The following is a 23,289-nucleotide window of genomic DNA, read 5'->3' as shown; positions in this document are numbered from 1 at the left end:
CTGGGTATCAAACCTCTGCACACAGGTGTGCATAGGCTTGCTTTAGTTTCTTGAAAACCTGTCAATTCTCTTTTTAGATCCTCTTTAAGTTCTAACTTAGTAGTGGGAGGCTACAGGTATTTCACCTCTGTGGCCCTTTGCCTATCTTGACATTGCGTGTAACCCTAATGACTCACACCATAGCAAGGTGCTATACACACCTTGACTCAAGGAGCTCCAACACCCCACCAGTTGGTGGGGGGGTTAAACGACCTGCATGTTTAACACAACAACTCTGAGGATAGGTGAAGATCCTCGAGAGATTAAATACCTGAAACCTCCCACAAGTTGTTATTTTTCTGTTAAAGACTTTTCATTAAAAAGACTCTTTAGTTTAAACTCTGCATCCTGGGTCCATCTGCCTCACCAACCCTGACACAAGTCTGTTAGAACTAAAGAAGCCTCTTGGACGACCAGTGTAACATCTTCAAGAAACACAAGCAAGTCCAGTTGCCTATGTACACATGTCCAATACTAGAAAACATTAGTCAGAGTTCTGTAATCCTCTAAATTGTTCCCCGATAAAAAAATGATAACCCACTGTGGTCTGCATGTGTGGGTTCGAATCCCATCTTTGTCGCAATAGTTTTTACTCTTTTTGCTGTTTCCACACCCACTTGTCACCGTTGTTAGAACTCTCCTAACAGGAACAGTTTGACTTTCAGAAAATAAAGTTACCTCAAAACAGGAGGAAGTGGTTGCGTGGTCAAGGTGATGGACTGTTAATCCATTGTGCTCTGCGTTGAGCATCTAATTAATAAACAGCATTCTCTGTTTATTATCACACGTGTAGTTTTCTTCGATGATACTGCCAAACCCTAAAAGTCCCTAAACATCAACAGTGGTCATTGACCAACTCATTAAAGCAGTTAAAATATCTAACTGACTGATGGGGGTAATCCACTGAACATGGTGCAAAAAAGCTGTTTAACAATGCTGTAGCGTGTAAAGCCAATGCTGTTCAACTGTCACATGTTTACAGATATAAAGGCTTACCATAAGGTAAGGCGCTCCAGATGGAGTATTACCGTACCACACGAGTGTGCCGTATGTTTTGGTACTCTATATTCCCCTCTATACACGTGCACACATCAAAGTAGGCTTGAGCCCCTGCCCTCTTTTTTCCTCGAGAGAAAGTGCCCTTTTTCTGGGGTGCTAATTTTGTTATAATTTTTTTTTTAAATAGATGAATGTTATACTCCTATTCGTGCACAGCTACCTTGTCAACAAATATATTGATTAAATAAAAAATCTATGTATCAGGTCGTCTCTACCCTTCCTCCCTCCAAGTCTCCAGACCAGGGGGTATTGGGGTGTGTTTATCATCCTCAATCACAAGGGATGGTAGAAAGGGTTAACAGAACCATCAAAGCTAAGTTAAACAATATCTGTGCTGGCACAAAGCTAAACTGGGTAGATGATCTACCACTTGCACTAATGAGCTATTGCATGTAAACTAACATTTAAACCTGCATGAAATGCCTACAGGTCGACCTATGCTTGCGCCGAATTTAAGGGGCCCATACAAAGGACCCCCGCTTGAACAAATGCAGATGAAGCTGAAAACTAACTGCCATACAAAAGCTATTTATCTTCAGGAGAGGAGCAGAGTCCCACAGCCCGGAGAGCCCGGTTCTGCCAGGGGACGAGATCTTCATTAAGGAAGTAGCACCAACCAAGACGGAAAGGTCCATGTAAGGTGGTCCGAGCAACGCCCAAGGCCATCCAAGTGGAAGGAAGCACTATGTGGTACCATCTGAACCATTGCACCAAAGCCAGCCAGTGGCAACACAGTAGAAGGATGAACAGGATGCCATAGATTCACCTTCTAATGGAGAAGACGTTCGACAAAACATCATCCCGGAGCTGAGGGTGCAGCTGACTGATTGCAACGGGGCTGTCACTTTGGATATGTGGACAGATGATTTCCGTAAAATAGGTTATCTTTTTGTCACTCTGCATTACATTAACAACAAGTGGGAGCTGACTGAGCGAGTGCTTTGCACTTCAGAATGGGACAGTGCATTACGCAAAACCGCAGATAACCTCAGACCAGCTATAATCCAAGCACTGCGTAAATACAATCTTGGTGAGTTTTTCTCGAAACTGGTGTATGTGACTGACAGAGGTGTAAACATAGTGACGGCCCTCCGCTCTGTTACTAGACTTAGTTGCACCGCACACATTTTGAACACAGTGCTTCATACCACGCTTGGAAAGCCCGCAGAAGATGATGTCTTTGGCGAAGAGGTATCTGCCCTTATTGACTCTGCAAAGTTGCTTGTCACTTACTTTAAGCAGACCAACCTACAGAATCGTCTGAAAAAACCACTGAACGCTTCCGTGGAAACATGCTGGAACTCGCTACATTCAATGCTGGACTCTATCAGCAGCCAATATGAGGACATTCGTGCTCTTCTGGAGGAGCGAGGAGAAGAAAATCGCCTGACCAGCTTAAGCACAGAGACTTTGGGTGACATTGTTACATTTCTTTTACGATTTAAGGAAGCTACCAAGGTCTTAGAGCCATCCAAAACCCCGATCATTCACATGACCGCTGTGTGGTTGCAGCGCCTCAGGCATCACCTGCAACCATCATCCACTGACAGCTTGACACTGTCAACGCTGAAAGAAAACCCCCTGAAAATTCTGACTGAGAAGATCAAGCTGCATCTCCTCCATAAGCTTGCAATGTTTTTACATCCCAAACTGAAAATCCTGAGGCTGCTTCCAGACCAGGGTGATGTGATGAGCGTTTACAGTGAAGCAAGATGTCTTGTTGAAGGTATTATTACAATATGACTGCATAATATAGCCTAATAATAATATTTGTCAGTCTCGCAACGTATTTAACTGCCAAATGCTTCATTTGGAATGCATATTAAAAATGCCATAAATTGGGCTATTATTTCTTTCCTGCAGTGTGCAGAATGTGAGTTTGCGCTTTCTGCTCTAAAACATAACCCTTAATGTTTTCGCCCTCCTCTCGTTCATACTCTTTTGAAATCTGACTTTCCTCTTAAATTAGCATTGATATTACATTTCTTTTACTATTCTCAAGAAATCAAAGTGAAAAGTGGAAGCCCCCTGCAATGTACCATGGGGCCGAGCATACCACCACCGGTGAAGAGACCCCGTCCCCTATCAACAGATAAGGACTTGCTCTAGCGATGAAAGTTTGCTGCCGACGGATGAGGTGGCATCCTACATGGATTTCAAAACACCCAAGGAGGATCCTTTCAATGTTTTGTGTTAGTGGAAGGAGCACTCGACAATGTTTCCTAACCTGGCAGTGATCGCACGGAATGTGCTCGCCATCCCGGCTTCAAGTGCAGCCAGCGAAAGAGACTTTTCCATGGCTGGGTTTGTGATACAAGAACATGGAACCCAGCTTAAACCAGGGACTGTTGATGATATTCTGTTTTTGCACAGCAACCTCAAGCTCAAGGATAATTAAATGTCAGCACGAGCACAGTGAGTACAATAATTGGTGTTTTATTCTGCCAAAGAGGCAAGTTTGTTCTAATGGCACAATATTGACTGTATTGTATTTCTGCACAGCAACCTCATTCTCAAGAGCAATGACACGTCAGTATGAGAATAGTGAATAGCAACAAAGTTTTAAATGTCACAAGTAAAAATAAAGCGTTTTGAAGTGAGTGACTGTTTAGCCTCTGTGTTTAAAAACAGGTGAGTCGCGGGTCTAATTTTAATGAGTCTGGGCGGGTCCAGATTTGAGTTAGAGGTAACTGCGGGTAACGGGTCGGTTCTGGTACTGAGTTTTGCAGGTGCGGGTGGGTGCGGGATTGCAAAACTGGACCCGTGCAGGGACTCTGCCCCAGTGTTTTTTGGTTTATGGATTTTTGGACTATGCCTTATTTTGTAAGAACTCTACCTTAATTAAAGGACACTTTTGGTTATACTTTTGCCTCTGCATTTTTGGGTCCACCTGCTTCCATAAAACTTGACAGGGTCCCAGTTACCAACATGACAATAGAGCTACAATCCGAGCATGATTAAAAACCCAATCAAATACAGTGGGGTCCCAAATTCTGCTATCCCATTAAAGTAAGAAATCTTCATCTTACTACTGTGTCGAGCCCCAACATTATGAGCATGATGAAGAAGCAGACAGCCCACAACTGAGGCAGTGGCATCATGGCCAAAGCCTGAGGAAATGCAATGAACGCCAGCCCAGGTCCTTAGAGAAAATAAATAAAATATTAGTTGTCATCCTCTCCACTGCCTCATTTTTTTATCTATCCCCATTTGTAATGAATATGGGAGGATAGTTAAATTCATGTTTAGCACAGACAGTAGCGTCAAGGTTTAAATCATACCTGAATTGACAACCATGTTGATGGGAATTCCCTGAGCCTGAGCCATGAAACCCAGAGCTGAGAAGACAGCAAACCCAGCAATGAAGCTGGTGCAACTGTTGATCACACACAACCACAAACTGTCCCTGCACACACACACACACACACACACACACACACACACACACACAGTGGAAAAGGGAGCAAGAAAATAAATTCACTCTGTCCTTAAAAATAACCCAATCTGTCCTGCTGTTGAATCTCACATTGTGGTAAAGTGACATACATAAAGATAATTAAAAAACATAAAGAGCTGATTTATGTTATTCTGCATTGATCGATTTTTCTCTCCAGTATTGTTAAGATATAATCCACAAGTTCTTATTTCTTCTAGCATCTTTTGCATGTATTTGACATCAGCAGTAGAAACAGATTGGAGTCAAACTGGGGCCTAACTGCTGAAAGAAATTACACACGTGATTTACTCCCTAAAAAGAAAACATCGATGACATCAGTGCAATGTTTTAGCTTCCTGTTTTATTTAGAAATTATGTCCCTTGTGGGTCTGTAGCTTAAAGGGATAGTTCTCCTAGAAATGAAAATTCCCTCATTATCTACTCACCACTGTGCCGATGGAGAGGTGGGTGAAGTGTCAGAGTCCACAAAACAGTCTCAGGGTAAAGAGTGTCAGATCAGAATTCAATACAACTGGAGACCAAATCTTCAGACGTAATAAAACCACAGAAAAAACATACCTTGCACCCACACTGCTCGTGTGTCATCCAAGTGTCCACAAGCCCTGACAACAAGGTAATTTACACGGTGTTTTAAGCCTAAAAGTCGACCAGAAGTGGCTAAGCTACCGGCTGTTAGCATGTCTCGTTTCTAGTCCAATATGAATGTCAGGGCTTGCGGACACTTGGATGACATACAAGCAGTATGGATGCAAGGTATGTTTTTTCTGTGGTTTTATTACATCTGAAGATTTGGTCACCCTTTATTTCAGTTGTATTGGACTCTGCACCCCTGAGACTCCTAAAGTGTTTTGTGGATTCAAACACTTCACCAAGCCCTCCATCGGCATAGTGGTGAGTAGATAATAAGTGAATTTTCAAGTGAACTATCCCTTTAACTTCCTGTCTTTGTCCTCTTTCCTTGGACTTTTCAGTCACGTTTTCTAGCCTTATCTTACTTCCTAGTGTTACTTAGTATTTTTGGTTCTTTTTAATTCGTTTTTTGGACCACCCTTTGCTTTTGGTACCTTTTGTTTAATAATATTTTCTATTTGCTGTTATTAAAGGACTACTTCAGATTTACCTTCCTGGCTCCTGTGTTTGGGTCCTTCAGCTTTTCCATGCATGACATACTGATCACATGGTTTACCTGTAACAGTTGTTCTCTACTTTGTTGTAGCTGCCCAGAGTGATTAAGGTCCCTGATGCAACACCATAGGAGAAGAGGACCTGAGCGCAGGCTTCCATCCACACCTGATTAACAAAAGTGAAAAACCATGTGTAATAAGGTCATCGTTGTGTCAGAGAAACTGCTCTTACATATACATTCATTTTTCCTCTACAACAGACTAAATTAATTCACTTTTAAAAACATTTCAGGCACATAGCATCACGTTATGTTTTCACAAATGCCACCAGTCAAACATAAAACTTCATGATTTATCTAAGGTGTCTCACCTGAAGGTCTGCCAGACGAGAAGGTTCTGGATAAAGGTAATAGACCACACCCTGCCAGGCCCCTGGCAGTGTCAAGCCCCTGACCAGCAAGATGGCCAACATTACATAGGGGAACACCGCCGTGACATACACCACCTGAAATTTCAGTGGATAGATAAAATACTTCTGTGTCAGGTTACAGAAGAATTGCGCCTATGCTCCTGATAGTGTTAAGCTGGTCATACACTGTACAATATTAGAAATGCTTCTGTCAAATTCCAACTCATTCTGTACGAGTAAATACTGTATGGTCCAATCGTCTGCCACAACCTGACTGCTCACACTGTACGTGTAAAATGCCCTTGTGCAAAGCTACAGAGCCCTTCTGGTGACATTTTGGGAAAAAAACATTACATGTCCACGAAATAACGGGAATGGGAACTAGAGAATAGGTTGTGCACCGTACACTGACTCTGATTGAGGCTACACTTTGGTGTAAACGTTTGCAATAACTTGTCAATAAAAACATAGGGCTCTATTCTCGTGCGCCATGGCGCATTGTGCAAAGTGCAGTAAAATGTCCAGAGCGTGACTGTGTGCGTGGGTGACAGGATGCGTCTGGTGCATCTGGAAACAGTGTTATGGGTGTGTTAAGCGTTGACAAAAGTAGACATACTGTGGTGTTATACTTTCATCCTCCCCTATGATAGGATCTGAAGCCAGCTAAAGAGAACAATAGAGGGGCCTACATGAAACCCCAGAAGCCTGAGCCAGAGTTTTCAGCAGTTGGTTAAATTGCTCCAGAATTCCTTTGTTGACCCCCAGAGGTGCAAACCTCTGTTTGAATTCCAATTCTGGCCTCTCATTGTCTGAGAGCCAACAGACTCTCCGTGACTCCCCAGGAGCTGCCTGTAAGGCCACACGTGATAAAAGAGTCCCTGCTCTGCAGCTCCGCGGTTTGTCCTGTGCGCTGCTGTTGCTACAAGGACATTTCCAAGTTGTTCCGTATGACCTGGTCACTAAAAGGGAGCAAACCCGCAAACGTTTGTTTTACTTTCAGTTTTGTTTTTACCTTTCCTTCGTTTTTAGTTAACCTTTTATTTTATTTAGACCTAGGCCACACGTCTTGCACAGCAGGTCATCGCCGCCATTCCAGGGACGAGATAATGGCCCCTGCCTGATTTCAGCTACGGACCGCGCTGATAACGCACGGACGAACTGCGGAGCACCACCATGTGAAAGGCTTATGTCTGGGCAGAGACTAGTTAATAGTAAGGTTTGTTTTGAATGCAATTTGTGTCGGACTGCTGGATCCTCGTTGTTGCTGTGTATTAACTGTGTTATTGCGCGGTGTATAGAGTCCGCACTTTTACGCAGCGATGGGGCACTGTAAGACACAGCACTGTTAGAGCAATAGCGGGTATTTTACGTGTTGGAAGACCAGTACCCAGCTGGACGAATCTCAGATCGCCCGCCTGGTTACCGTGTGGTAAAATAACCGCCTATTGTCCATGGCATTGATATAGATCTCCTCTTTATATTTGTGTGTTTGATGTTTCTTTCTTCTCTCTCTCTCCTAACCCGCTTGCACACACACATTCAGACGCATGTATACACACACACTGACACCAGACACTGTGACCAAGCCGCTTTGTTCATCCATCGCGATTTCTGTGACTAGAGCCACGTGTTATGTCACATTGTCTTTTGTTCTTGATTTTTTCTTTGTTTAAATAAGCTGCCATATTGAATTTGGCGATACGACATAAACCAGCGTGACCTTGTGTGCCATCTTTAGCCCCCATCCTCTCTCTCACACACACACACACACACACACACACACACACACACACCACACACACACACACCCACACACACACACACACACACACACACACACACACACACACACCACACACACACACACACAGTGTGTTATCATTAGTGTAGTAGCTTGTGTTGGTAGTGTCTTTAGTACAGTAGACATTTGTTGAATTTAGTATTATTGATGTTACTGTTTTTTAAGAAATTCTGTTTGTAATTAAAGAGCAAGTGTTTGATTATTCGTGCATACTTGTGTGAATACAGCTGGATTGTGACAGTCAGTGCTCGGATTCAAACCGTCACTGTTCAAAAATATTGATATTGCATATTGATATTGTAAATTGAACTTTTCAAATTGAGATTGATTTTTACAGTTTGACTATTGGTCCCTGACACCAGGGTGGTGCCCAGTCTTTATTCATTTTAATTAATAATATAATATTTGATTATTATTAATAATTAGCCAATTATCAAATCCGCTTCTTCCTGTGCACAACATTTATATGTAGGTTTATCCTATGATAATAAATATCTATTTGGAATGGGGGATAGATTGTTTACAGATTTAATTTTTTACAGACCCCCTCTCTCTCTGAGACTTGAGCAGTCAGCCCTTACCAAAATGACTCTACACTGTTGCGTGGTGCACACACTCCTTAAAAGGGAAGGATAAGGGAAGTTTAATACAATGTTTGGTTAATCCTCGCTGCTAACACACTGAGTACATCTCAATCTCTCAATTTCGTCATGGTAACAGATGTGCCAGGTACATCCTGTCACCAGTTTGCCAAATGTGCACAGTCATGGTCCCTGCGCACTGGACACTTCACTGTGCTTTGCGTGGTGCGCCGTGGCGCATAAGGATAGGGACCTATGTTTTTATTGACTTGTAATTGCAAACATTTCCACCATAGTGTGGCCTCAATCAGAGTCAGTGTGTACAGTACGTGTCAAACTCAAATCCAAGAGGCTTCATAGTGTGATTAAGTGAAACATTTCATCTCTTATTCAAGCGGCTTCTTCAATCCAGTTTGTTGTCACTGTGTCTGTCACTTTGCGGCGGTGCGGGCAGGAAAAAAGGCACAGAGATTAAGGAATAGACTCGTGGATGTTTCAACTGTGAGAGACGATGAAGTCGGCCGACCAAAATTTCGGACATGTCAGAAATTTATCAGAGCGTCCGTCGGTCGGTCCTGAGCAATAAATCACTGCTCGCTCCCCCCTGTACACTGCACAGCAAACGATGTATAACAAAGCTGAAGATTGTACGACTCTTTTTAGAGTCATACGTCTCAGAAATCGGGGGAAAAACCAGGCTTAAATCGGACAGTGTATGCCCAGCTTTAGGCCCTGTCCCAATTCCTCTCCCTTGGCCCAACCCCTAGATATGAAGTGCCCTTTGCTGTGAATGTCCCCTCCAGACGGAGCCACAAGGGGAGGACCAGAAAATATGTACTCTGTATGAATGTGTATGAATATTTGGCTTAGTTATTGCCTATAATATGGATAAATATCCGTTTGGATACAGAGAATGAGATAAACCCTAAGTAGTGAAATGGGCCCTAACCCTTAGCCTAGAAAAAGGTATGTATGTAAATGTAACATAAATATAATAATAAATCAACATCTCAATACTCAAGAAGCATGACGTTTCCCTGATAACTGGATACAAAAAAGGTCTCCATTTCATACACCTAACAACATTTCCACCAAAAGTCGCACATAACAGACCTTTCCTGTGGAGCGGACACCTTTCCAAATGCAGAAGTAACAGGCCACCCAGCAGGCCAGGAGACACAGCAACAACTCCCATTTCACTGTGCCAACCTCGTCTATTCCTCCAGACATGGACAACACTCCTCTCCTGGGGACACCAGACAGACTGGTGGTTACACATGTGTTGAATCACTGTCTTCCAGAAGTACAGAGTATACTTTACACATGTAATCCATTACTGCCACCCTACATAATATATAATGAGCTTAGTGTGACATTAGACTCACTCCCAGAACTCAGAGGCCGAAGACTTGGTGAGATTTTCAGACGTCCAATTTACTGAAAGGTTGCCACTGTGTACTGCAGTCCAGTTTGCAGATGTGAGGTCCACACATCTGTCTGTTGAAAGGAAAACAAATAATTATGTTCATTAAAATTAAAATGTATGAAGTTGTGCATACATAGGACTCATCATTCCTTTGTACATCTGGGCAAACATGAAGCTGAACCCCACTCCACCCATTTTCCACCTTTAATTTAACAACAAGTCAAACATTCGGGTCGATGTCAAGCAGATCACTACTGCCCAGCGCTAAAGTGTAGCCAGAAAGGGTGGAGGGGCAGGGGGGTCAAATAACTCTGTTTGAAGAGAAAGTTGTATTTCATGTGATGTTGTCACAGGGGTAAATGGTCTGTATTTATAAAGCACTTTTCTGGTCCTGATGACCACTCAAAGCGCTTTACAGTTTTACATTCACTCAATCACACAAGCATTCATATAGTGCATCTATGTGCAGCACTTTCTCTATGAGAAGGGGCAACAGCCGCTGGGGTATTGGGATCATGTGAGAGAGACTCTGATTGCATAAAAGAGAGCAATGAAGGTAAAGGAATTATTTTGTATTTGGGTGTAGTGGACATTCTCAGCCTTAGCCAACATTGAACCAGGATGTTCAGGATAAGGACAAACAGATCCTATTACCTGCAGGACAAATTGATCCTATTACTGATATTGAAGTTTATTCAAACTATTTATATAGTGCTTTTCTAGTCTTGATGACCACTCAAAGTGCTTTACAGTACAGTTTGCCATTCAGCCGTTCACACACACATTCATGCAGTGCATCTATTAGTAGCACTTGGGTGGGTTTCTTTAGGAGAGGGTTTACTTTTGCCTCCTTAAGAGAGTTAGGAAAACAGCCAGTTGACAGGGAAGTGTTAATAAGATGGGTGAGAAGAGGAAGAAGGTTGGGAGCAATAGACTGGAGAATTTGAGAGGAGATGGGGTCAAGGGGGCAGGTGGTTGGGCGGGCGGAGGTTACCAGGGTAAGAACTTGATTGGGAGACAGGGGGGTGAAAGAGGAAAGAGAAGGGGAGGAAGATGAAGTTGATGGAAATGTAATTACAGAAGGTGGGTTTGAAAATGAGGAACAGTTTACGTGTGCGTCAGGCTCCGACGCAAGGGGATGAGCGTTGTGAGAGGGTTGTGGCTGGCGGGGGCTCCGTCGACGGGGGAACAAAAGGCAACACAGCTACCGTGAGCCTTGCCTGGGGCGAGCCATAAAATGTGCCCGCCTTCGACTACGACCTCAGATCAGATGAGACAACCTGCTGAATTTAAGCATATTACTAAGCGGAGGAAAAGAAACTAACCAGGGTTCCCTCAGTAGCGAAGAGGGAACAGCCCAGCGCCGAATCCCTGTCCGACAGGCGGGCATGGGAATGTGGCATACGGAAGGCCGCTTGCCCAGTGCTGCACCAGGGTCTGGTCTTCTCGGATTCAGGAGAGTATTTTTGAACCGTCCATATTATAATAATTCTGAGATTCTTCAGCGTACCATTAGTGGGAGCATGCGTACCACTGTTGGTGCTACACAGATTTTCCCATAACAGTAGTATGACCTCTCGCAGGATGCTCGCTTGCATTCTTAAGCCAATCATTTTAGAGGTCTGCAGCATGCTTGCTGCTACACTTACTATTGTCACATAATTGTAGTATGCCCTTTTGCAGACTGCATGCTTCCATTCCTTAGTCAAATATTTCAGGTCTGCAGCATTCTTGCTGCCACATATAGATATTTCTCACAACAGCCGTATGACCTCTCGCAGGATACATGCTTGCATTCTCTAGTCAATAATTTAGAGGTCTGCAGCATGCTTGCTGCTACATATAGATTGTATGATTCTAGCTTGGCATAGGTTTCCATTGTTTTGGGGGATTTGCATGTGTTCCCTGTTTTATCTTAGCATGCTGCGTGGCTAATCCAGGTAACATCCAAAGAATGGAGCCATCCGCACCAAACATAACTGTATTCCCATTTGTGCAATAAATGGTTAAATGACAATGTGTTTCTGACTGAATGGTGGATTTAGGGAATCTTGAATTTTTGAAACTGTACATGCCATGCTTGTGTGTAGTTTTTATGGAAAAGTGGTGACAGAGTTCAAGTTACAAGGCCTCTAAAAGATATTTTGTGTAACCTGGAACCATTTTTCTATCCAATAGTGTAATCTGATATTCATCCCTGGTATTTTTAAACAAAACAAGGTAGTTGGTATTACTTATAGTTCGACTGGCTTTGCCTTGAATGAACAGATTTTGCACTAAATATGGGCAGCTCAGGTTCCTATGATGAACGTATTTGGTAATAACATTTTGTACTTCTATATTGTTACTGGCGTCACTCATTAAGTCATCTATGATAAGTAGGTTGTTCTGGTCTAAGGGTAGTAGTGCATCGTCACACATAGAATTGGGTAAACCATTCAGAAAAATGAATGTCCCTTATCTTAAGGAGGTGATCATATAAAGGCTGCCAGCAGGAGTAAATATATACAATATTATCAATCCTATGTGAAATAACAGTCAATACGGTTTAAATATTGCTCTTGACAAAAAACGTCTTTCAGGAATTTGAAACACCACTCACCACCAGACTAAATTGATGTTGGAGTCGACCATCAAACCCCTGGTCTGCCCTAATATCCATAAGGGAGTGTACTAAAATCAGGCTACAACTTTCTTGATGACTGTTGACTAATTTTTGGAGTAGAACTTATTTTTATTACATCTGATGGTTTCACACTCAGTCGTGATGTGGGCATTGATATTCTGTGGGGTATAGTTTTTTTTGCCTCCACTGTGGGATAAAGACACGCAAAGTCATAATATCTAATCTCATGGCGTTTGTTCCATGAGAGTGCCATTCACATTCCCACATCACCACCATCCTCAGACCGTTTCCAATGCTGCTTTTTCTCCCCATAGGGTACTTTAATGATAGGAGTCATTCAAGTCTGCCTGAATGTGGAATTTGACACATCCACTTGTGAAGCACTTTGGTCAACCAAGTTGTTTTAAATGTGCTATATAAATAGAATTGACATTGACATCCATGAAAATGTGTGTTTTTCCTCATTTTGCCCGTCCACATAGTGAGGTTCGAATCGTTGTTCACTGTGATTAAGTGCATGTTTGATCTCAATGTCGAGTCTCAACTTCGTAGAATGTGCACTTATTGTGTGGTTCTATTTTTTAAATCGGCTGAATAAAACACTCATGTGCCACATTGTTCTCCTTTCTCTGCTCATTGCAGTGAGAAAACATAGTGGGCACGCACGTATGCAGCTTCTTTTACATTACATTTCATTTAGCTGACGCTTTTATCCAAAGCGACTTACAATAAGTGCATTCAACCATGAGGGTACAAACCCAGAACAGCAGGAATCAAGAAAGTACAATTTTCTTCAAGAAAGCCAAACTACAAAGTGCTGTAGGTAAGTGCCATATAAGTGCTACTAAAGCGCTACTTTTTAAAAAATAATTTTTTTTAAGTCAAGGTATAGTCGGAAGAGATGTGTTTTTAGAAGCTGTATAGACTTTCTGCTGTCCTGATGTCGTTGGGGAGCTCGTTCCACCATTTAGGAGACAGGACAGCAAACAGTCGTGATTTTGTTGAGTGTTTAGCTCGCAGTGAAGGAGCAACAAGCCGATTGGCAGATGCAGAGCGGAGTGAACGGGCTGGGGTGTAAGGTTTGACCATGTCCTGGATGTACACTGGACCCGATCCGTTCGCAGCATGGTACACAAGTACTAGTGTTTTGAAATGGATGCGGGCAGCCACTGGTAACCAGGGGTTGTGCTGGTGGTGGGGAACGGGGTTTCTTTCTAGCCATGTAGATTTTACGTCATGCCCTGCAGTATTTTAATTTCTGACATGGTACAAAATTGTGCTTGACAACTTGCAGCTTGTGCTGCTCAAAACACTGTCTGGATTTGCAAATGCTTTTACAGTCAACACATTTTATGGTCTTGCCAGGCTGACAAGCTGTGAAACAAACACCACTGCAGCAGCATTGGAAAAATGCACAACACAAAGAGAGAAACAGAAAACAGAAAAAACTAAATTGTTCAGATTGTACAGAAAGCAACCTTTTTTGAGAAAATCTCATCATTGCATAATAATATTAAAGGGCCCATATTGTGTAAAATAAATTTTCTGGGCTTTTACTATCCTTAATTACTTGAAGGGGGTCCCCACCACCAGCACCACCCCTCCTCCCCTCCACACCGAACGCGACACCAAGCAGACATGTTGCTGAGCTAGCAGCTTGTTAGCTACCAGAGGCTAACCACAACACTGAAGAAACACTGCAGAATGGAGGGATGCAAGGAAGAGAATGTGTCCGTGCACATTCCTCCTAAGAATGTTACTGTTCGAGACCAGCTGTTACGCTTTATTTCTTCTGACGTACCGTGTCGGTGTGTGCTCGGCTCATTTCACCACAGTCTCTCAACCTAGCTGTGATCTATTTCAAAAGTGCAATAGATGTCATGTGTAACAGAGCTCTGGATCTGCAAAGGGGAAAGTTGAGGTGGCTTGGGCAATGGGCATATAATCAAGATTCCTTCCACAGGAGGTTTACCAGACACATCGAACTGGGACTTCATATGTCCCATCTAGCTTGGGAATGACTTGGGATCCCCCAGGAGGAGCTAGAAAGCATGGCTGGGCAGAGGAATGACTGGAATTGTCAGCTGCCTCTAAGACCCAATTTCAGACAAGCAGAGGAAAATGGATGGATGGATGGATTTGGTTACACGCTTAATACGCTTGTGCTCTGCACTTTTAACCATGTGCGTGGATAATAAGGGTTCATAGTGTATATCAATGAAAAGCCCATGCTGACCTGTGTTCCAAGGATTGTTGCAGGTAGCCCAGGGCAGAGTGGCCCTGAAACAGTAGATGAGGTATAGGAGGGCCCAGGCCAGGACAATGCTGTAGAGTCTGGAATAAAGCTGGATCACCATGATAGCATAACCAGTTCCTGGAGGAAGAGAACATGTAAAATACAGTATCAAAGTCCTATTGTGATATACAGCTAAGAAATATGACAGCTACATTACCATGATAATACTGCTAGAACTTTTCATAACCATACAGACATTGGGCCTCATTCACCAAAATCTTTTTCTAAAATTGGTTTTTTGAGAAAGTTCTGTCTTCTTATAGTGACTAAATCCCATCGTCTTCGTAAAGGCAAAGTGCATGCCAGTTATTCCTTATTAGCAAAGGTGATCGGTCTGTTACTTTGAAGTGATGCATTTCTTTTTTTATTTATAATTATAAGTGATAAAGAGCCACATGCCAGGAAAATATTCGAAATCCTGAATTAGAGTGGTAATTTAAATCATATTATACAACTGTGGAATTGAAGACAAATTATAAGTTATTATTTTGCACAATCATGTCTGTATTTAAGTGTGCGTATGTGTGCTTTTGAGTGTGCATAGATTCTCTTCTCAACCAAGGACAATTCCCTCAGAGAAGAATATTTGTGAATGTCAGAATCTTTGTAAAAACTGCTTGAGTGTTTATATGTGTCTCACTTTTTAAATTCAAGAAGTCAGAAAGTTCCCAGAAGATAAAGCAAGTGTATCCGTGTAAAGGAAAAGGAATGGAAAGAGAAAATGTAAATGAAGCAAATTATATCAATATGCAGCTATCATTAACAAAGTAAATAGTAAAAAAAAAAATTCTTGTAATAAACAAGTCAAAATTTGCTGTTTACAACTTGTCAAATGAGTACTTGATGCCTTTGCCTTGTTTCCTTCTGAGTATTATGAAACTTTTCATGTGTTAATGTGATACAGATCTTTTTTTTGTTTTTCTTTTCCAGGAGGGACAGCAATAAGCTTCTGTACTGATCCATGTTTATCACAGTGAGTAAAAAAGATGCAGCACTTTACTTTTTCGCTCTGCATCTGCCAATGAACACATCCTGTCTCAGAACATGAAAGAAATAGCATTTTTTGGTCTCTGTCTTCTAGTGATTTTATTCTTTATTATATCAAAAAGAAGATGAAAAACACCTTATATTTCACTTAAATTTTTAAACTCAAATAAACTTGTCTTTTGTTTTTTTAATACCTGTTTTGAAAGGAAAAACCAATGATCAAAAGCTACATGGACCGTTAATGTTATCAGTACCACCAGTACCATTAATAAAACCTTTGGAATGTGGAAGAACAGGCAGAGTGTGCTGAAAAAGATGCAAAGATAGTGTAATGCAGTCATGACAACATGAAGCTGTATCTCAAAGGAAAACTTCGAACAACTTGGAAGATCTACTCAATGTTAGTATGGTCATTAGCTCATTTATAGTCTATATACACAATAAAACATTAAACGTTTGTTGTTGCCCGTTGTGGCAATGGATGGACTGATGGCCTCTGTAGGGCCCCAAACAAGTAGTAAATTCACAAGTATTTACAAGTGGTAAATAGACAAAAATGCTTTTGACACTGGCAATATAATTAGAAACGATAATTACCCTTTGCAACTGGGCAGAGTTTGTTCCAGCAGGTGATGGCACCCTCCTGTGTTAACTGACCGATCGTATTCTCCAGCAAGTAGAGTGGCACACCACACAGCACAGCAAAGAAGATATAAGGCAACAAAAAGACACCTGCACACACAATAACATAACATCAGCTGTTGATATAGTGAGTACATGGATGATTTACAGTCACACATAATGGATTAATAGAATTATGATAAAATTATATAATAATCAATCAATCAAATTTTATTTGTATAGCCCATATTCACAAATCACAATTTGTCTCATAGGGCTTTAAACTGGTGTGACATCCTCTGCCCTTAACCCTCAACAAGAGGAAAAAACATTTAACAGGGTAAAAAGAACGTAGAAACCTCAGAGAGAGCCACATGTGAGGGATCTCTCTCCCAGGACGGACAGAAGTGCAATAGATGCCACGTGTAATGGAGAACATCAGAAAGATAAGGGTATTTGCAGCATTGATTAGAATAAACATTTTGAAGCATAATGGAAGGTCAATGAATTGATGGATTATTGTCAGTAATGGTCGAGTATCTGAGGAGAAATATTGTATATCAAGCAGTCTTGTTGAAATCATGGTCAGCAGCCACCACGATAATGATCCACCATCAAGATCGGATGCCACTATAGTCCACAGTCATTGTCCACTGCCGCCATCAGGATCCACCATCAGCTGCTACCTCATCGTGGTCCCCCACCACTATCAGATGCCAACACGATACAGGATCTGCCATTATTATCACAATCAGCCAGCTAGAGACAGGATCCGCCATTATTATCACGATCAGCCAGCACGATACAGAACCCGCCATACAGGATCCACCATTATGATCACGATCTCTGATACGTGATCCACCATCATAGTCCACTATGTGGCCGCAACCGCGGCCCTGGATCTGCGGACGATAAGGCAAAGGGACTCCAGGGAAGAAGTCAAGTCAGTAGACGGAGAAAGTGGAGAAACAGGAGTGAGACGGAGAAAGTGGAGAAACAGGAGTGAGACGGAGAAAGTGGAGAAACAGGAGTGAGACGGAGAAAGGGAGAGAAACAGGAGTGAGACGGAGAAAGAGGAGAAACAGGAGTGAGACGGAGAAAGTGGAGAAACAGGAGTGAGACGGAGAAAGGGAGAGAAACAGGAGTGAGACGGAGAAAGTGGAGAAACAGGAGTGAGACGGAGAAAGGGAGAGAAACAGGAGTGAGACGGAGAAAGTGGAGAAACAGGAGTGAGACGGAGAAAGGGAGAGAAACAGACAAACAAAGAGGGGGAGTGGGATATAAGAGGGGAAGAAAGTGATTCTAAAACTGTTCAATTGTTAAGATTTGTTGAGATTTATTATCTGTAAAATTGGTTGAGACTTTTGAGTCAAGATGTGAAACAGAAAAAGGGAAATTCAAGCTTTTGCTCCCTTTATTTTATTTTTCTGAAGTTAAGCCCTTTATTTGAACATGCACAATTTTCACATTTTATTTATTTTCTCTTATTTTGAAATGCAGCCCAACTTTTATATAGCTGTGATAGGCCAATTATTGGCCGACTGATATCTATGCGCTGTAAGTCTTGTTTGAACTTGAGCTGAATTTTTTTATTCAGTTTTACGCAGAATAGGGTGTATTTATTTTGTCTGTTTTATATTAGATTATTATAGAGACTAAAGCAGTTAATTGGCATTAAAGGAACTGCCCTAACCTGGTTTATATTAAATTTTTAGAGATAAATTCCAAATTATGCAAATTAATGATGAGTCATCTGTGCGCACCAAAGTTAACCATGGTGTTCCTTAGGGTTCTGTGCTCAGCCCAATTTTATTCTCATTCTCATATATGCTTCCATTAAGGACACACTCTGTAAATTTCCACTGCTATGCGGATGACACCCAGTTATACCTATCAATAAAACCAGAACAATGTAATCAATTAACTAAACTTCAAGCATGTTTCAAGGACATAAAAACCTGGATGACCCGCAATTTTCTCTTATTAAACTCAGATAAAACAGAGGTTCTAATACTCGGAACTAAACACCTTAGAGAAGCGCTATCTAATAATATAGCCATTCTAGATGACATTGTCCTTGCTTCCAATGAAACGGTCAGGAATCTGGGAGTTATCTTTGATCCCGATTTGTCCTTTGATTCTCACTTAAAACAATTTTCTAGGACCGCCTTCTTTCACTTAAGTAACATCTAAATTATCAGACATGTCCTGTCTCAAAAAGATAGAGAAAAACTAGTCCACGCCTTTGTTACATCAGGCTCCAGCATTAAGTCGTTAAAGACTCTGCAGCTTGTCCAAAATGCTGCTGAACTTGTCCTGACAAGAACAAAGAAAAGAGAGCACATTTCTCCAGTATTAGCTTCACTACACTGGCTTCCTGTTAAATCTATAATATAATTAAAAATTCTTCTCCTCACCTACAAGGCCTTTAATAATATAGCTCCATCATACCTTAAAGAGCTGATAGTACCTTATCAACCCACTAGAGCACTGTGCTCCCAGAATTCAGGCTCACTTGTCGTCCCTAAAGTCTCTAAAAGTAGAGTAGGAGCCAGAGCTTTCAGCTATCAAGCTCCTCTCCTGTGGAATCATCTCCCAGTTTCAGTTCGGGAGGCAGACACCATCTGTACATTTAAGAGTAGGCTTAAAACCTTCCTTTTTGATAAAGCTTATAGTTAGAGCTGGTTCAGGTCTTTCTTAGACCATCCAGCTTTTAGTTATGCTGCTAAAGGTCTAGAATGTCGGGGGACACATAACACATGGAGCTTCTCTTTCCTCTTCTGCCTCTTTATCTCATTAATGTCTCATCAATACATGTTACTGACTTGACTTCTTCCCGGAGTCCTTGTGCTTTATCATTTTCAGATCCAGGGCTGCAGCTGCGGCCACATCGTGGATCATGATGGTGGATCTCCAATCAGAGATCGTGATGGCAGATAGTGATGATCGTATTGGTGGATGATGATGTTAGCAGCTGATCGTGGATAGTGGTGGTGGGTCATGATTTTGTTGGCAGCTGATGGTGGATCATGCTGCTGGATCCTGATGTGGATTATGACGATGGATTTTGGATTATAGTGGCATCTGATTGTGGTGGATATTGTTCGTGTTGGCAGCTGATGGACTATTATTTACAACAAGACTGCTTGAACTACAATATGCCTTATCTCATACTCTACCATTACTGACAATAACCCCTCAATTCATTTGTCAATGCTTCATTTCTATCAGACATTTTCTTATATACAAATACATTAAACATAGACACACTTTCCATTATAACTGTTTTTTCTAATCAATGTGGTAAATACTGTTATTTTGCTGATGTTCTCATCTACACGCAGCACCTCTGTCTGTCCTGGGAGAGGGATCCCTCACATATGGCTCTCTCTGAGATTTCTAAGTTTTTTACGCCTTGTTAATAGTTTTTCCTTAATCTTGTTGAGGGTTAAGGGCAGAGGATGTCCCCGAACTTTTTTAAGCCCTATGAGACAAATTGGAATTTGTGAAAATGGGCTATAGAAATATCTATCTCTCATGGAGAGCCAGAATCAGACCCAGAACGTTCAAAAGTAACGCTGAACTGTAAATATTCAAAAAGACTTTGAAGTCATTAAAAACCAGCATCAGTCTCCTCGAGGTGATGAAGGAAGAGTTTGCTCTAGTGTTTAGTGAAGCTGGGAAGCATGAGAAGCTTGGCTCTTTTTTTGTAGGAAAACTGTTTGAAAATCGAGCCCGACAGAATTCAGAGGGCTGTTGCCGAGTAAAAGTTACATAGTGTTCCTTCACTATGTAATACTTGCAAATTAGAACTAAGGACAAAGTACAGGTAAATCTTATGAGAATGTCATTAATTCTGCAAGTAGTTGGTAATAAGATGAATGTTTGCGCAAGATTAGAGCAGGAGGCTCTTGGCTTAAAATGAATAGCTGCCCAGGCTAGTGACATTACACTCAAAATGCAGTCTGGCAATTAGAGGAGGGCCTTGTTATTTATGAGGCAGACAAACCTGCCTGTTCTGGCTTGAGCTCCAGAGATAGACAGATAAGGGGACATGGAAAGTATTTTTTTCTACTTACGACAACTGATATATCACAAATACCTCAAATACAATACCAGAAATGTGTAAAATGTGGGGCCTGTAACTTTTCCTCAAATACCATTAGATTAGTGATTTCTTATTTGTTAATATACACATCTTTAACCATGTTTACCCTGCAATGAAGGAAAAAAGAGTTACAGTCCAATAACTTACCTCCTCCATTCTTGTAGCAAAGGTAGGGAAATCTCCACACATTGCCCAGCCCTACCAAATTGCCTGCAGCTGCCAGAATATATTCCCTTTTCTTGATCCACTGTTCCCTTTTATTTACTTTGGTCTCCATGTCTCCTCGGTGCTCTGATCAGTACTGTCAGCACACACCTCAGTCACCTGTCACGACTATACTGATTATAGAGGGAGGTGCCACAAGAACTGCAAATACTTGTTTGTTGAAATGAGGTTTAGCGTAAATTCAGTCAGGAAGACCTAACCTGCATACTGATCAGCTGATTGTGGGCGTTCCTAAATATCCAATCAGGTCTGTCGTGGTCTCTTTCAGCCAGTCATTCAGCAGCTGTCAAACTTTTAAAATCCCTTCTCCTCTCTTCCCCAGTCAGCTGTCATTCAGTGACTCGCACAACGCAAGCTTTCGCTCACCTAGCTTATTTTCATATCGATGTCGGTCTCTGACAATGATTATACCCAAGAGGTTCGGACCCAGCATCCAGGAGATGCTGGGGCGAACCCGACTCCAGCTCCTAGCCTGTTGCCTGCTCGGCTTCACCTGAGCTAACAGGCTAACAGGCTAACCCCCGTCCCCGAACAGGACCTGAGTCTGTGGAGAGGTTTCACTCACATATCGGATGAATAATACGGTTTGATGTTCGGCTTGTTCTCCTGACGGAGAAGTTAAAGACGTCTGCGCTCCCGTTTCTGTGGTAAGTAAAGTATAGTATGTTATTTATGTGTTAGTAGTGATGAGCAGGTATCGGTGTCTCTGTACCTGGCTTGTTAGTTTAGCTCCGCTAGCCTGCAGGCAAGATAACAGCAGTAATGGCGATGCTAACGGGACCGTACGGGAGTTACTGAACCGACATGAACCGAGACAGGAGACTGTGTGTTTGGAGAATAAGCTCCACCACGTAAGATATCTAATGTTATGTAAAGTTGTTTCACTCGCCAACCCATTTGACTTGACTACGTTACACAGATTATTATTAGGCAGACTGTACTGAATTATTGTGTTAAATAAGTGGACATGCAGAATAATGTATTTTTTTGTCACATAAATCAATTATAGGAAGTGTAACTTTACTAGAATAGACATTCACATAGAGAACCTGAGGCTGATGTCCACCACCTATTTCATAAGCTGAAATGATTATGATCTGATGAACTTTGAAGTAATAAACTTTTATTTTTACCATGTCAAAGTCTGTTAAGGAGTTAACCTGGCACATGTATGACTTTACATATCTGTGTATTTGTGTTGAATGTTCCTCTAGGTGACTCAGACAGCCTGCACCTGTGGATGTCCAACATGAGACACAACTGGAATCCAACCAGACTGAACACTGAGGGTCATCACGTCAACACTGACTCCAGGTACAGACCTGTTTTCATAACTTACAAACAATCAAAGCAAAGTATTGCACATAATGCATTAAATTATAAATGCAATACTATTAATGTGGAAGAACTCCATACTGTACATTCATTGTCTTGGTAGTGCACTGTTTAATCCAAAACCATATTCAAATACATAGTTGAATATCCACAGAAAATAAGGAAACAAACTTTGTTCATAAGTAACACTTCCTCTACAATAATGCCATACTTTTATGTTTCCTGTCATTTTATTAGGGACGGACGAGCCTGAAGGACACAGCTGTGCTGACCGTGTTCTGTCTCTTATGGCAAAGAAGAAAAATAAAACACTGGGTTTTTATCTAAAGTGTATCAAATCAAAGTAAAAGACAAACATTGTTCTGATAAGTGTTCATTTTTTTAACCAACCATAATGAATATAGAAATTAACTCTATTATCCATGACACTTAGCAATGACTGCCAACTCTAAACAGTTGCAGGCCATCTTTAGTTAAGGGAGGAAAACATGAAGTGTTGTGCAGATGAAGCTGGTGCAGGTCGTCCTCATGTTGACCAGCCTGAAGCTGCCGATCTCCACCATGTTGCTGCTGCCACAGTGGATGCTGAGGACATCAGGTGCTGCTGTGCTTCATCTAATGAAAAGAAGAAACTCACTATAAAAGGATGTTTTATGTTGTGTATGTTCCAGCAAAGACTGGTTCTTACAGTTTATTCTGTGTTCAGCAGGTGGAAGCACCACAGATTTCAGACAGAACCGATGTACTGGGCTCTGGGTTTGTACCCTCATGGTTAAATGCACATATTGTAAGTCGCTTTGGATAAAAGCATCAGCTAAATGAAATGTAATGTACTGAAAGAAATAAAACATTGTACAAATAGATCAAATGTCTTTCTACCTCATCTGTAATATTCAAGGTGATAATCTCCCACAGAGCTGTTGATAACAGTCCACATCAAGTCTCTCCACTTCTCTCAGTGTGAAAACATAATTATATAATAAATATGAGAACCAACAGTGGTGTGTGGAGATTATAATCATATCTAAACTGTCTAATTCACTGTAAATTCCATAACAGGCTAAATAAACAAGGTGGCAATAGTAATGGTGGTTATACCAGCATGTATCACAACATTTGTGAAACATATAGTTACTATCACATGCAACTTACACATGTAGCGTATTCATATTAACTTATTAACTTATTAAAATCA

At 41.5% G+C, this 23,289-nt stretch overlaps 2 protein-coding genes across 4 annotated transcripts in view; one reads left to right on the top strand and one right to left on the bottom strand.

Moving 5' to 3' along the window:
- LOC118123691 (sodium- and chloride-dependent GABA transporter 2) overlaps nt 1–21,258 on the bottom strand; it is a 35,531-nt gene extending 14,273 nt beyond the window's left edge. The window contains exons 1-9 of the mRNA XM_035181215.2: nt 20,682–21,258; nt 16,403–16,537; nt 14,759–14,896; nt 9,856–9,967; nt 9,584–9,716; nt 6,050–6,184; nt 5,742–5,845; nt 4,380–4,504; nt 4,128–4,240 (exon numbers count right to left, since the gene is read on the bottom strand). Of these exons, the coding sequence (XP_035037106.1) occupies nt 4,128–4,240; nt 4,380–4,504; nt 5,742–5,845; nt 6,050–6,184; nt 9,584–9,716; nt 9,856–9,967; nt 14,759–14,896; nt 16,403–16,537; nt 20,682–20,811 (1,125 nt within the window). The 5' untranslated portion in view covers nt 20,812–21,258. The remainder of the gene's footprint in view (nt 1–4,127; nt 4,241–4,379; nt 4,505–5,741; nt 5,846–6,049; nt 6,185–9,583; nt 9,717–9,855; nt 9,968–14,758; nt 14,897–16,402; nt 16,538–20,681) is intronic.
- Nucleotides 1–23,289, top strand: part of LOC118123692 (sodium- and chloride-dependent GABA transporter 2) — a 127,736-nt gene that overhangs the window by 38,374 nt on the left and 66,073 nt on the right. The gene's annotated exons all lie outside the window — the stretch shown is intronic.

The sequence above is a fragment of the Hippoglossus stenolepis genome, chromosome 16, assembly GCF_022539355.2.
Source record: "Hippoglossus stenolepis isolate QCI-W04-F060 chromosome 16, HSTE1.2, whole genome shotgun sequence".
Taxonomy (NCBI): domain Eukaryota; kingdom Metazoa; phylum Chordata; class Actinopteri; order Pleuronectiformes; family Pleuronectidae; genus Hippoglossus; species Hippoglossus stenolepis.
The sequence above is the reverse complement of the archived record's forward strand: the minus strand, read 5'-3'. Positions and strand labels throughout refer to the sequence as shown.